General features: G+C 59.8%; 1 protein-coding gene across 3 annotated transcripts in view; it reads left to right on the top strand.

The window, feature by feature from the left end:
• The first annotated feature begins 4,184 nt into the window (after positions 1–4,184).
• MYH14 (myosin heavy chain 14) overlaps positions 4,185–12,457 on the top strand; it is a 71,443-nt gene continuing 63,170 nt past the window's right edge. For 2 of the 3 annotated variants that reach the window (XM_070063012.1, XM_070063010.1), the window contains exon 1: positions 4,185–4,309. In XM_070063012.1, coding sequence (XP_069919113.1) covers positions 4,226–4,309 — 84 coding nt within the window. In that variant the 5' untranslated portion in view covers positions 4,185–4,225. The remainder of the gene's footprint in view (positions 4,310–12,457) is intronic. The other variant, XM_070063011.1, reaches the window with a different exon arrangement.

The following is a 12,457-nucleotide window of genomic DNA, read 5'->3' as shown; positions in this document are numbered from 1 at the left end:
ACAATGTGGACCCCCGTCCAACACGACCGTGTCCTTATAAAAAGGGCACAGATGGACGTGGACAGGAGGGAGATGGTGTGACGACACAGGAAGGGATGCCGTCCACAGGCTGGGAGGGAACAGGAAGCTGGGAGGGAGGCCCGGGACAGGGTCCCCCTCTTGCCCTGCAGGAGGAAGCGCCCCGCTGACACTGCACTCTGCCTCTGGCCTTCAGAAAGGTGAGTCAGCGTCTGTCGTGGAAGCCACCCAGTGCGTGGTATGTGTTTATGGCATCACCAGCAGGCTGAAACACAGGGGCAAAGGTCAGGGGGAAGGGCTGTGAAGGTGGGGGCAAGAGCCTGGGCAAAGGTGAGCGCACAGGATGCCAGGGACCCGCAGCGGGGGGTGGGGTGGGGTGGGGGTGGGGGAGAACGCAGAGTTCAGACCCTCAGGGCTGTGGCCGCAGAGCTGGGTACGCAGCATCCCAGAGGCCGCTAGTCCACAGCGCCCCGTGCAGGTCCACCTGGGTCTCCGCTGTGGCCAGGTGAGCAGGAGGCTCCCCCAGGTCTTTCAACAGCGGACAGAAGGCCCAGGTCTGCACAGTGTGGCCTCCTAGAGGGGGCTGGAATGGGAAACAGCCAGGGAGATGTCAGCCAGCGCCCCGCCCTACACGGGGGGTCCTGAGGCTTGGGTTCGAGAAGCCTGGATTTGCTGGGACAGAGAGCTCGGGATTCGCCAAATCCCACCGTGCACCGTGCAGGCTCCCCCCTGAGGGGGTGCATGTGGCCCCAGGAGGCCCTAGGAGGGCGGCAGGGACTCTGCTCACTTGTGGAGCTGCTGCTTCTCCACACAGGACTCACTGGATGTGACTGATTATGGTGTTTATTATTATTATTATTTTTGACAGGCAGAGTGGACAGTGAGAGAGAGAGAGACAGACAGAGAGAAAGGTCTTCCCGTGCCATTGGTTCACCCTCCAATGGCTGCCGTGGCCGGCACACTGTGCTGATCCGAAGGCAGGAGCCAGGTGCTTCTCCTGGTCTCCCATGGGGTGCAGGGCCCAAGCACCTGGGCCATCCTCCACTGCCCTCCCGGGCCACAGCAGAGAGCTGGCCTGGAAGAGGGGCAACCGGGACAGAATCTGGCACCCCGACCGGGATTAGAACCCGGGGTGCCGGCGCGACTTATTATGGTTTTTTTTTTTTTTTTTTTTTTTTTTTTTTTTTTTTTTTTTTTTATGTTTTGACAGGCAGAGTGGACAGTGAGAGAGAGACAGAGAGAGAAAGGTCTTCCTTTTGCCGTTGGTTCACCCTCCAATGGCCGCCGCTGCAGCGGGCGCACCACGCTGATCCGATGGCAGGAGCCAGGATCCAGGTGCTTTTTCCTGGTCTCCCATGGGGTGCAGGGCCCAAGCACCTGGGCCATCCTCCACTGCACTCCCTGGCCACAGCAGAGAGCTGGCCTGGAAGAGGGGCAACCGGGACAGAATCCGGCGCCCCGACCGGGACTAGAACCCGGTGTGCCGGCGCCGCAAGGTGGAGGATTAGCCTATTGAGCCACGGCGCCGGCCATGTTTTTTTTTTTTTTTTTTTTTTTTTTTTTTTTTGCTAGGCAGAGTGGACAGAGAGAGAGAGAGACAGAGAGAGAAAGGTCTTCCTTTGCCGTTGATTCACCCTCCAATGGCCGCCGCTGCAGCCGGCGCACCGCGCTGATCCAATGGCAGGAGCCAGGATCCAGGTGCTTTTCCTGGTCTCCCATGGGGTGCAGGGCCCAAGCACCTGGGCCATCCTCCACTGCACTCCCGGCCACAGCAGAGAGCTGGCCTGGAAGAGGGGCAACCGGGACAGAATCCGGCGCCCCGACCGGGACTAGAACCCGGTGTGCCGGCGCCGCAAGGTGGAGGATTAGCCTAGTGAGCCACGGCGCCGGCCCATGTGGTTTTTAAAATGTGTTTTTTTGCTGAGCATCATGAAACGGTGGTGACCCTTGGTGGAGGGACTGCTGCCCAGTAGCCGTAGGATCAGGGACCAGTACGTGGGAGGACAGCCGAGTCAAGACAAGGTTTAATTCACTAAGGCACACGTGGGAGGTGAGACAGCTTGGTGGGGGAGGGGCGGGGGCCCAGGGTGGGAGCTGGGCAGCCAGGGCTCGGGGAGGGGGGGGGACACTGCCGCCCTCCGTATGCACCACACCCCCCTCCCAGTTCATACCCTTACTGTGCCCCCCCCCCCCGTCTCTTTTGTGCCGTTTGCTGTCATGCTAACAAAGGACCCGAGGCCTGCAGATTTAGGACAGCAGGGGTTTATCTGGCTCCCAGCGCTGGTGGGGGGCTAGGGTGTGGGGGGACACAGCACTGGCCTCTGGTCAGTGTTTCCTGAGGGCTTCTTGCTGCACGGTGTTGTGGCCAGGGCAGGGGGCACCCAGTGAGACCGTGTGCTCGCCAGCCCGGTCCCTCTTCCTCTCTTTTTAAATTTTGATTAAAAAAAGATTTATTAATTTCTTTGAAAGGCAGAGTAACAGAGAAAAAGGGTGAGACAGAGAAAGAGACGCCTTCCATCTGCTGGTTCACTCCCCACAGTGCTGGGGCTTGGGCCGTCTTCCACTGCTTTCCCAGGCCATAGCAGAGCTGGATTGAAAGTGGAGCAGCCGGGATACGAACTGGCACCCATATGGGATGCGGGCACTGAGGGCACAGCGCAGGCCCCCAACATTTATTTTAAAGATGGACACAGAGATGGAAAAATTCCTATTTTTTGCACATTCCCCAAAAAACCTGTGACAGCCAAGGAGTTGGCTGGCTGAATCCAGGTCTCCCACACGGGCGTCAGGACCCAAGCATTGGCGCCATCCCAGGGTGCTGCCTCCAGGGTTCCAGCCACAGGACGCTGAAGGGTGAGCAGAGCTGGGACTCAGACCCAGGCCCACACACTCCAGTACGGGACGCGGGGCTCCACGGCCAGGCCAAACACCCGCCCCGCCTTCCCACAACGGTCCTGGGAAATTATGTCCCGCCCACCGTTCTTAGGCTTAGCTGCTGTAAATGTTCACCTGCGAATCTGCGTGGATGCTTTCATTCTCTCTGGGGAACGCTGGGCTCTAAGGCAGATGCGTGGTCTTGTAAGAAATTGCACAATTAAGCCGGCGCCGCAGCTCACTAGGCTAACCCTCTACCTGCGGTGCCGGCACACCAGGTTCTAGTCCCGGTCGGGGCACCGGAGTCTGTCCTGGTTGCCCCTCTTCCAGGCCAGCTCTCTGCTGTGGCCCGGGAGTGCAGTGGAGGATGGCCCAAGTGCTTGGGCACTGTACCCCATGGGAGACCAGGAGAAGCACCTGGCTCCTGGCTTCGGATCAGCACGGTGCGCCGGCTGCAGCGGCCATTTGGGGGGGTGAACCAATGGAAGCAAGACCTCTCTCTCTCTCTCTCTCTCTCTCTCTCTCTCTCTCTCACTGTCTAACTCTGCCTGTCAAAAAGAAAAAAAGAAAAGAAATTGCACAATTACTCCGCAAAGCGGCTGTGGGACACTCCTGCTGCTGCTGTGGAAAATGACCCGGCACCAGGGCCGGCAACGGTGCCGGTGGTGAAGCCGCGTCCCGCGCTGCAGTGCCGGGCTCCGCTCCCGCTCCTGCTCCCGACTCCGGCTTCCTGCTAACGCTGACCCTGGTGGGCAGCAGTGAGGGCTCGAGTCACCGGGTTCCTGCCGTCCACGGGGGAGACCCGGATGGAGTGCCCAGCTTCGGCCCAGCCCACCGCTGGCTATTTTCAGGCTTTTGCGGGAGGGAACCAGCAAAAGGGAGCTCTGTCTGTCGTCTGTCTCTGCCTCTTGAATGCTGAACCCCAGAACTGTCCCAGGGAAGCGTCTGTGTCACCAGTCAAGGGCCGAGAGCCCTCGGAGTCGGGCATGGCGGGCACAGGTGTGACCTCTGCTCACCTGCGGTAGTGAGAACCGAGGGAGGGGAAGGAGGCTCCAAGGACAGGGCCCGGCTGGCCCCGAGGCGGCTCCCGGTCAGGTCAGCCCCCGGCAGCCTGGAATGCGGGAGCGAGCCGGGGAGCGGCAGGGAGGAGGCAGGCTGGGAGGATGGGTGAAGCCAGGGACTCGTGGTGCGGTGTTGCTACCCTGGTCACCATGCTGTTATGTATACAGCCCGTCATATATTCGTTAATTATACACCTGCCTTGTCGCCCTCCCGACCTGTGTTCTGTTCAGGTGCACAGAAGGTTCCGGAGGCCCAAGGGACAGCCGCCTCGATGCCAGGCTCTGGGGAACCCGAGATAAGCCGGTCCTGGGCCCAGCCCTTGGGGAGCTCGAGGCCCAGTGGGGTCAACCGACAGGTGAGCAGGCAGGGCGGGCATGTGGAGGGGCGGGGAGAGGCTGGGTGGACAATCAGGGAGGGCTTCCTGACGGAGGAGGCAAAGGCGAGGCCCTTTCCCGACGACCATAGCTGCCAACCTGGATTGGGTGCGTTCGCTGTGTGTTGAACGCAGGCCGTGCGTGGACTTAACCCTCTGTCCGCTGTGGCGCAGTTACTGGGGACATCGGGGCACAGCCTGGACTCCCTGCCTGCCTAGTCCCGCACAGGCTGAACCCGGAGAACACACAGGGAGGCTGGTTGTGGAGGAGTCGCGGACTGGGCGCGGGTTCCACGATGTCCACTGCTGGCGTGTGTTCCTCTGGGACTTTTCCCTTCCCTGGCCGCTGTCCTGTCCCTTGCGCCGCCCCCGCGCCTCCCCGCCCACAAGCAGTCACACCCACGGTGGGTGGGGTGGGTGGGGTGGGTGGGAGGCAGCCAAGCAGCCACACCCACAGGCTGGAGTCCCCGTGGGTGAGGGGTGGGGGGAAGGAGCTCGCTTTGTCACGGAGTGACGGTGCGGGACCCTGATTCTGCCCTCGGCCGGGGCCACCAAGGGCGCCCGCTGGGAAGCGGATCCCAGGACAGCAGCGGGGCGGGTGTGGCCGGGCGCGCCCGGAGGGGCTGAGAGCGCACGGGCCGGCGGCGGGGGCGGGGGTCTGCAGGCCTCGCTCCCAGCCGCAGCGTCTCAGAACCTCGCTTTTCGGTGTCTGGTGACAGCTACGGAAGCCCCACTGCGGGCCGAGGTCCCGCCCAGGAAGGGGCGCGGGCATCCGTCCTCTGTGAAGGTGCATGCGCGGGCGCCTTGGAGGTTCCTGGAGGTGGAAGTCAGGAGAGTAGCGGTGGGCGTGTGCCTGGCGGTGAGGGCGCCTGGACTCTGTCCCTGACCCCGGCGCCCCGCGGATGCGCGCACTGCGGGGGCCCGCAATGACGGCTCAGGCGCTGGGGTCGCTGCACCCACCTGGGAGACCTGGATTGCATTCTTGGCTTCTAGCTTCAGCCTGGCCCAGCTCTGGCCATCGCGGGCAGTTAGGGAATGAACCAGTGCATGGAAGCTTTCTGTGTGTGTGTGTGTGTGTGTGTGTCTGCTTCATAAATACGTAATTCTGAGGGCCAGTGCCACAGCGGGTTAGCAATTGCCTGCAGGGCTGGCATCCGATATGTGCGTTGCTTCAAGTCTTGGCTGCTCCACTTCTCATCCAGCTCCCTGCTAATTTGGGGAGTGAACCAGCAGGTGGAAGATCTCTCGCTGTCTCTGTCTCTCTGTCTCTCTCTATATATGTAAAGCTGCTTTTCAAGTAAATTTCTAAAAAAAAAAATTTAATAAGTAATTTTTAAAAGACAAATTCATTTTGATACAAAAAGATTTGGATTCCATAGGTGATTTTTCATAATATGCAATTTCCAGGAATGTTCTAAATTTTTATGTATTTTCATTTTCTTTGAAAGGCACAGAGATAAAGATTCTTTGTCTGCTGGTTCATTCCCCAAAATGCCTGCAACAGCCAGACTGGGGCCAGGTCAAAGCCAGGAGCTGGGAACTCATTCTGACGTGGTCACCTGAGTCGCTGCCTCCCAGGGTCTGCATTTGCAGGAAGCTGGATTAAAAGTGGAGCGGTGGGGACTGGCACCCAGACGCTCTGATGTGGGATACAGGTGTCCCAAGTGGAGACATAGCCGCCACCCCAAACTCCCCTGGCCTAAGAACTTTGGAAAGATGGCCCATATACAGGGTGGCTATGGAATACTATATAGGTGTGAAAAAGGTTAGGGTGATTTGAATGCGGGAGGAGTGCGTCAGAGTTGCCTGCATCAGATGGGATCTATGAACACAAGAAGTTGCAATGTTTCTGTAGGTGATGAGCAAACAAGGACTGACAACCTTTCTGTAGAGGCCCACACAATAAGCATTTTCCACTTGGAGCACCGCGTGGTCTCTGTGTAGCTGCGTGGCCCAGCCGGTGAGCACAGCTGTGTTCCAGCTTTATCCGCAAACACAGGCGGGGCCGTTGTCTGGCGGCCCCTGCTGTAGATAAATAGTGCATGTTTCTGGAACCATTCACAACCGAACATCACCAGGGGGCGTCTGCAGGGGGAAGCGAGAAGAAGGGGCTTGCGGAGGGAAGTGTTACACTCTTCCTTGAAGTCATTTTGCTGTGTGCAATTGAAATCGTCTTAATTAAAAAAGAAAACAATGTTTTAAAAATAGCTGTGATGGTCTTTCCCCCCTCTGGTTATAAGGCAGCTACGGTCATGTTAGAAAGTGCTGGAAGTGGGGCAGGTGTTTAGCATGCAATTAAGATGTTCCCTGGGCGCCGGTTTGAGTCCCGGCTGCCCCACTTCCGATCCAGCTCTCTGCTCTGGCCTGGGAAAGCAGTAGAAGGTGGCCCAAGTGCTTGGGCCCCTGCACCCACAAGGGAGACCCAGAAGAAGCTCCTGGCCCAGCCCTGGCCGATGTGGCCATTTGGGGAGTAAACAGCAGATGGAATCTCTCTTTCTCCCTCTCTCCCTCTCCCTCTCTTTCTCTGCATCTCTCTCTCTCTGTAACTCTGCCTCTTAAATAAATAAGTAAACCTTAAAAGAAAAGCCCACGGGGCCGGCGCTGTGGCTCACTTGGTTAATCCTCCACCTGTGGTGCCGGCATCCCATATGGGTGCCAGGTTCTAGTCCCGGGTGCCCCTCTTCCAGTCCAGCTCTCTGCTGTGGCCTGGGAAGGCAGTAGGGGATGGCCCAGGTCCTTGGGCCCTGCACCCGCATGGGAGACCAGGAGAAGCACCTGGCTCCTGGCTCCGGATTGGTGCAGTGCCGGCCGTAGCGGCCATTTGGGGGGTGAACCAAAGGAAGGAAGACCTTTCTCTCTCTCTCTCTCACTGTCTAACTCTATCAAATAAAAAAAAAAAAAAGAAAGAAAGAAAAGCCCACAGCAAAATTCTCTCAGGGTGCATCAGGCAGGTGCTGTGGGGTGGAGGGAGTTGGTCCGTGGAAATGTTGCTCTGTTGTTTGATTTCTTCTCTTTCTGTGTGTAACTAAAATAGCTTTACTTCAAAGAAGTCATGTTGTCAAAACAGCAGTGGCAGTCCCCTGCCTCGGGTCTCACAAGCTATAAGGGGGTTGGCTGGGCTGTGGTCTCAGCTCCAGGCTCAGGTGGGGAAGAGAATTGGTTTCCAGGCTCACACGGTTGTGGGCAGGGCTCGGTTCCCGGGGCTGCTGCTCGGGGGCCACCCTCAGTTTCTTGTCACATGAGCCTCCCCAGGTGGCAACTGGCTTTGTCAGCTCACAGAGACGCACAGCGCCCAGCACAATGGAAGCCCCTGGCGTCTATAACTCAACCACAAAGGCACAGCCCGTTGATTTATTTTTAAAAGATTTATTTTATTCGAAAGGGAGAGTTCCAGAGAGAGGAGAGAGAGAGAGAGCGAGAGCGAGCGAGCTTTCGTCCACTGGTTCACTCCCCAAATGGCCACATCAGCCAGGGCTGGGCCAGGCTGAAGCAGGAGCGTGGAGCTTCGTGCGGGGCCGTCTTCAGCTGCTTTTCCCAGGCCATCATCAGGGATCTATATCAGGAGTGGAGCAGCGCCCGCATGGGATGCCGGCACTGCAGGCTGTGGCTTTACCTGCTGTTACAGTCCTGGCCCTTGGAGTCACATGTGCTTCTTTCTGTTTGTTTTTTGAGTTGGGTTTTGAAGCATGAGTAGGAGCTCACTCAGTACAGAAACCATGCTTCCATTCGTTTTCTCGGTCAACCCCGCTCCCTGAGGCCTCTGTGTGCCCCAGGTGCTGGGCTAGGAGATCTGAGGAACCTAAGCTGAGTCTGATTCCGGTCTTTACAGAACAACCGGCCCCAGGGATGGGTCAGACTCGGCCCCGTCCTCTGGCCTGCAAGCTGGTCAGCTGAGTGATGCAATGCCAGGGGCCAGTGCGAGTGAGAGGAACAGAGTGGCCGCTGAGCTGTCCACCCTGACACACTCCGCACACCATGCAGACCGCAAGGATGTCAGAGACCTGTGTCTCCGCTCAGAGACGCACTTCATCCTCACTCATGGGAACGCGTGCCTCTCTGGACACCTCCCCACCCCGCGTGCCAGCCCTGTGCTGGGTCAGGCTGGGGACACGCACATGGCATGGACGCAGGAGCCCAGAGGGGCGGCTGCTGTGCACAGGGGCTGGTGGACAGAGGACTCCAGCCCAGCGGTCAGAGCGTCAGTAGGAGAGGGAGCACACCATGGCAGGGGGCAGCGGGGAGCCCTCTCTACTCTGTCCTGGGGCGTCCCGAAGCTGAGCTGGAGTTCCCTGGTGTGGAGAGCCGGGAAGGGGGAGCAACAGGCAGAAGGCACAGGACGTGCAAAGACCCAGACGCATGTAAGACCACTTATCAAACAATCCATCCACTCACCTGTCCACTCGTCTCTGTCATCCATCCACCCACCCACCTATCCACCCATCCACCATCCATCCACTCAACCATCACCCATCCACCCATCCATCATCTATCCATCTACTCAACCATCCATCTACTCAACCATCACCCACCCACCTACCCACCTATCCACCTACCCATCCATCCACCCATCCACCATCCATCATCCATCCACCCACCCATCCATCCATCTACCCACCCACCCATCCATCCACCTACCCACCTACCCACCTATCCACCCATCCACCATCCATCCATCCACCCACCCATCCACCCATCCATCCATCCATCCACCCATCCACTCACCCTTTCAGCAACTCACTCATCCATGCGTCCACCTGCGTGTCGTCTGTCCATCTCCATGTTCGTGTATCCTTGTCCTTATGCGTTGACTGATTCCTTCATCAGTCCGCCAACTTACTTATTCACTGAGTCGTCTGTTTCCTCATCCATTCATTAATCCAGCAGCCAAATGCTGCCTCATTCATCCGTGTGCCCACTCGTCTGTCACATGCCCGTCTAGTCACTTCCTTGTCCATCACTGTCACCTGTCACCTGCTCCCTCCCACCGCCCCCTCCTTGGAGAACTCTCCCTGACCACTGTTTAAAAGAACCCCCTCCGCTCGGCTCTGCTGGAAGACAGCGAGAGCCGGGGCAGAGGAATGCACAGGACAGGGCGAAGGGCATCGGGGGACCGGGGCCCCGGGAGAGCCTCACTGAAGAGGTGATAGTTGAGCAAGGCTGGAAGGACGTGAGGGCGTGGCCTTGCACCTAGGGAAGCAGTGGTCCAGGTGCAGAGAATGGCACGTGCAAAGGTCCCGAGGCGGGGCTAAGCCTGCTGCGTTTGGGCAGCACGGAGGAGGCCAGCGTGTCTAGAGTGGAGTGAGGGAGGGAGAGGAGATGGGCGGCGAGGGTGGAGAGAACACACTGTACAGGAGCTCGTGGACACACTGAAGGCTTTGTGATGGGAGCTGGGAGGGAGCAGACTGGCACCTGAGTGTTCTTGGGAGCCGGGACTCCGTCTTTGCACCTCGCTCTCCCCAGTGTCTAAAGTGGGTCTGCTAACGGCTGCCCAGGAGCCCCATTCTCCCTGTGTGTGTGAATAAAGTTTTATCGGCACACACCCTCCCCATTCGTTTACCCATGGGCCCTGGCTGCGACACGTGGAGCCCAGACCGGCCACGCAGCTGGCTGCACTTGCTGTCCGGCTTCTCGTATGCAGCCTCCGCCGAGTGGCCCGGAACAGCGCTGGGCACGTAGTAGGCACTCAGCGAATATCTGTTCTCACAGGACTGAGCCTGCCACTCTTCTGGGACCCACACGAGGCCACTGGCTCGCTCTTGTCCCCAAGCGCAGTCCAGTTCCGAGTCACATGCAGGCAAACAACAACTCAGTGACCAAAAATAAACACCAGGCATGCAAGCCTTTGCCAGCGGGAGGTGCCCAGGAGGGCGGCAGGCAGGACCGATGCGGGGCCCTGCGGCCTCTCTCCCCGTCCCTCTCCCGCCACACACCAGGCACGCAAGCTGCCCCCCTCTTGCTCAAAAACATCCCCCCAGACTCTCCTATTCTCCGCAAAGCAGCCCTGTCCCTGCCTCCCTGGATCCTCCCCTTGCAGCCCCACCCTTTCCTTTCCGCCTATCATCTTGGCCCCCTGCTGGCTCCCCCCCCCCCCCCCGTGTCCCTGTCCGTGCCGCCCTCGCTCAGATTCTGCATGCTCCGATCCGTGCCTGCAACCTGGATCCTCCCGAGACTCCGAAAGCTCACACATTCCTGCCTCGCTCTCCCCAGACACACCCAGCCCGGCATCCCAGCCCCCCCTTCCCGAGCACCTCTCCACTGCGGTCAGTCCGGCACCTTTGTCGCCGACAGCTGATGACCCTAGTGCTGGGCTGCAGAGACAGCGGCCATGGGGAGGCCTCGGCCCCCAGGGGAATGAGTGTGGGCTTTACCTTGAAGACCCTCTCTGGCGGGCTTGGGAGAGGACAGGTGCAGGGCACAGAGGCTGTGCGGTGCCACCCCAGCTGTGGTCTCTGGGCTCTCAGCCTTTCTCTGGTGGCTTCCTGGAGCGATCTGTAGCCCGAGCTTGGGAGCCGGGCTACGCTGCATTCGGATCTAGGCTCTGCCGCTTTCTACCTGTGCCTCAGGTTCTTCATCTGTACAATGGGTGTGATGTTAACACCATTTAGGGTTACCGGGAGGATGTCGATAGAAGGCGGGACACTGTGCCTGGTGCAGAGAAAGCACTCAGTAAACACCAGCAGCTGCGCAAGTTCTCAGCACGGCGGGCAGGCTGCCCTCTGCAAAGGCAGCTCGTTATCAGGAGTATCGGTCATGATACTGTTACCCCAGAGAGAGCAGGACTTAGTCCCTGCAGATTGCGAGCGATGACATCACCAGTTGCCAGGTAGATTTAGTCCTGGGTGGGGTTGATGACATCACCAGTTGCCAGGCAGATTGTGGTTGGAATGTGGGTGCCAGAGGCTTCTTCCTGGAGTGAAACTGTTGCATTCCCGTCCACACTCTCCCCTGCCTGTCCACACTCTCCCCTGCCCGTCCACACTCTCCCCCGCCCGTCCACACTCTCCCCTGCCCGTCCACACTCTCCCCTGCCCATCCACACTCTCCCCTCCCTGTCCACACTCTCCCCTCCCTGTCCACACTCTCCCCCGCCCGTCCACACTCTCCCCTCCCTGTCCACACTCTCCCCTCCCTGTCCACACTCTCCCCCGCCCGTCCACACTCTCCCCTGCCCGTCCACACTCTCCCCTCCCTGTCCACACTCTCCCCTGCCCATCCACACTCTCGCCTCCCTGTCCACACTCTCCCCCGCCCGTCCACACTCTCCCCTGCCCATCCACACTCTCCCCTGCCTGTCCACACTCTCCCCTCCCTGTCCACACTCTCCCCTCCCTGTCCACACTCTCCCCCGCCCGTCCACGCTCTCCCCTGCCCGTCCACACTCTCCCCTGCCCGTCCACACTCTCCCCCGCCCGTCCACACTCTCCCCTGCCCGTCCACACTCTCCCCTGCCTGTCCACACTCTCCCCTCCCTGTCCACACTCTCCCCTCCCTGTCCACACTCTCCCCCGCCCGTCCACGCTCTCCCCTGCCCGTCCACACTCTCCCCTGCCCGTCCACACTCTCCCCCGCCCGTCCACACTCTCCCCTGCCCGTCCACACTCTCCCCTCCCTGTCCACAATCTCCCCTCCCTGTCCACACTCTTCCCTCCCTGTCCACACTCTCCCCTGCCTGTCCACACTCTCCCCTGCCTGTCCACACTCTCCCCTGCCCGTCCACACTCTCCCCTCCCTGTCCACACTCTCCCCTGCCCATCCACACTCTCCCCTCCCTGTCCACACTCTCCCCTCCCTGTTCACACTCTCCCCCGCCCGTCCACACTCTCCCCCGCCCGTCCACACTCTCCCCTGCCCGTCCACACTCTCCCCTGCCCATCCACACTCTCCCCTCCCTGTCCACACTCTCCCCTCCCTGTCCACACTCTCCCCCGCCCGTCCACACTCTCCCCTGCCCGTCCACACTCTCCCCTCCCTGTCCACACTCTCCCCTGCCCATCCACACTCTCCCCTCCCTGTCCACACTCTCCCCCGCCCGTCCACACTCTCCCCCGCCCGTCCACACTCTCCCCTGCCCATCCACACTCTCCCCTGCCCGTCCACACTCTCCCCTGCCCGTCCACACTCTCCCCTGGT

The sequence above is a fragment of the Oryctolagus cuniculus genome, chromosome 18 (assembly GCF_964237555.1).
Source record: "Oryctolagus cuniculus chromosome 18, mOryCun1.1, whole genome shotgun sequence".
Lineage (NCBI taxonomy): Eukaryota > Metazoa > Chordata > Mammalia > Lagomorpha > Leporidae > Oryctolagus > Oryctolagus cuniculus.
This window is presented reverse-complemented; position numbering and strand designations above follow the sequence as displayed.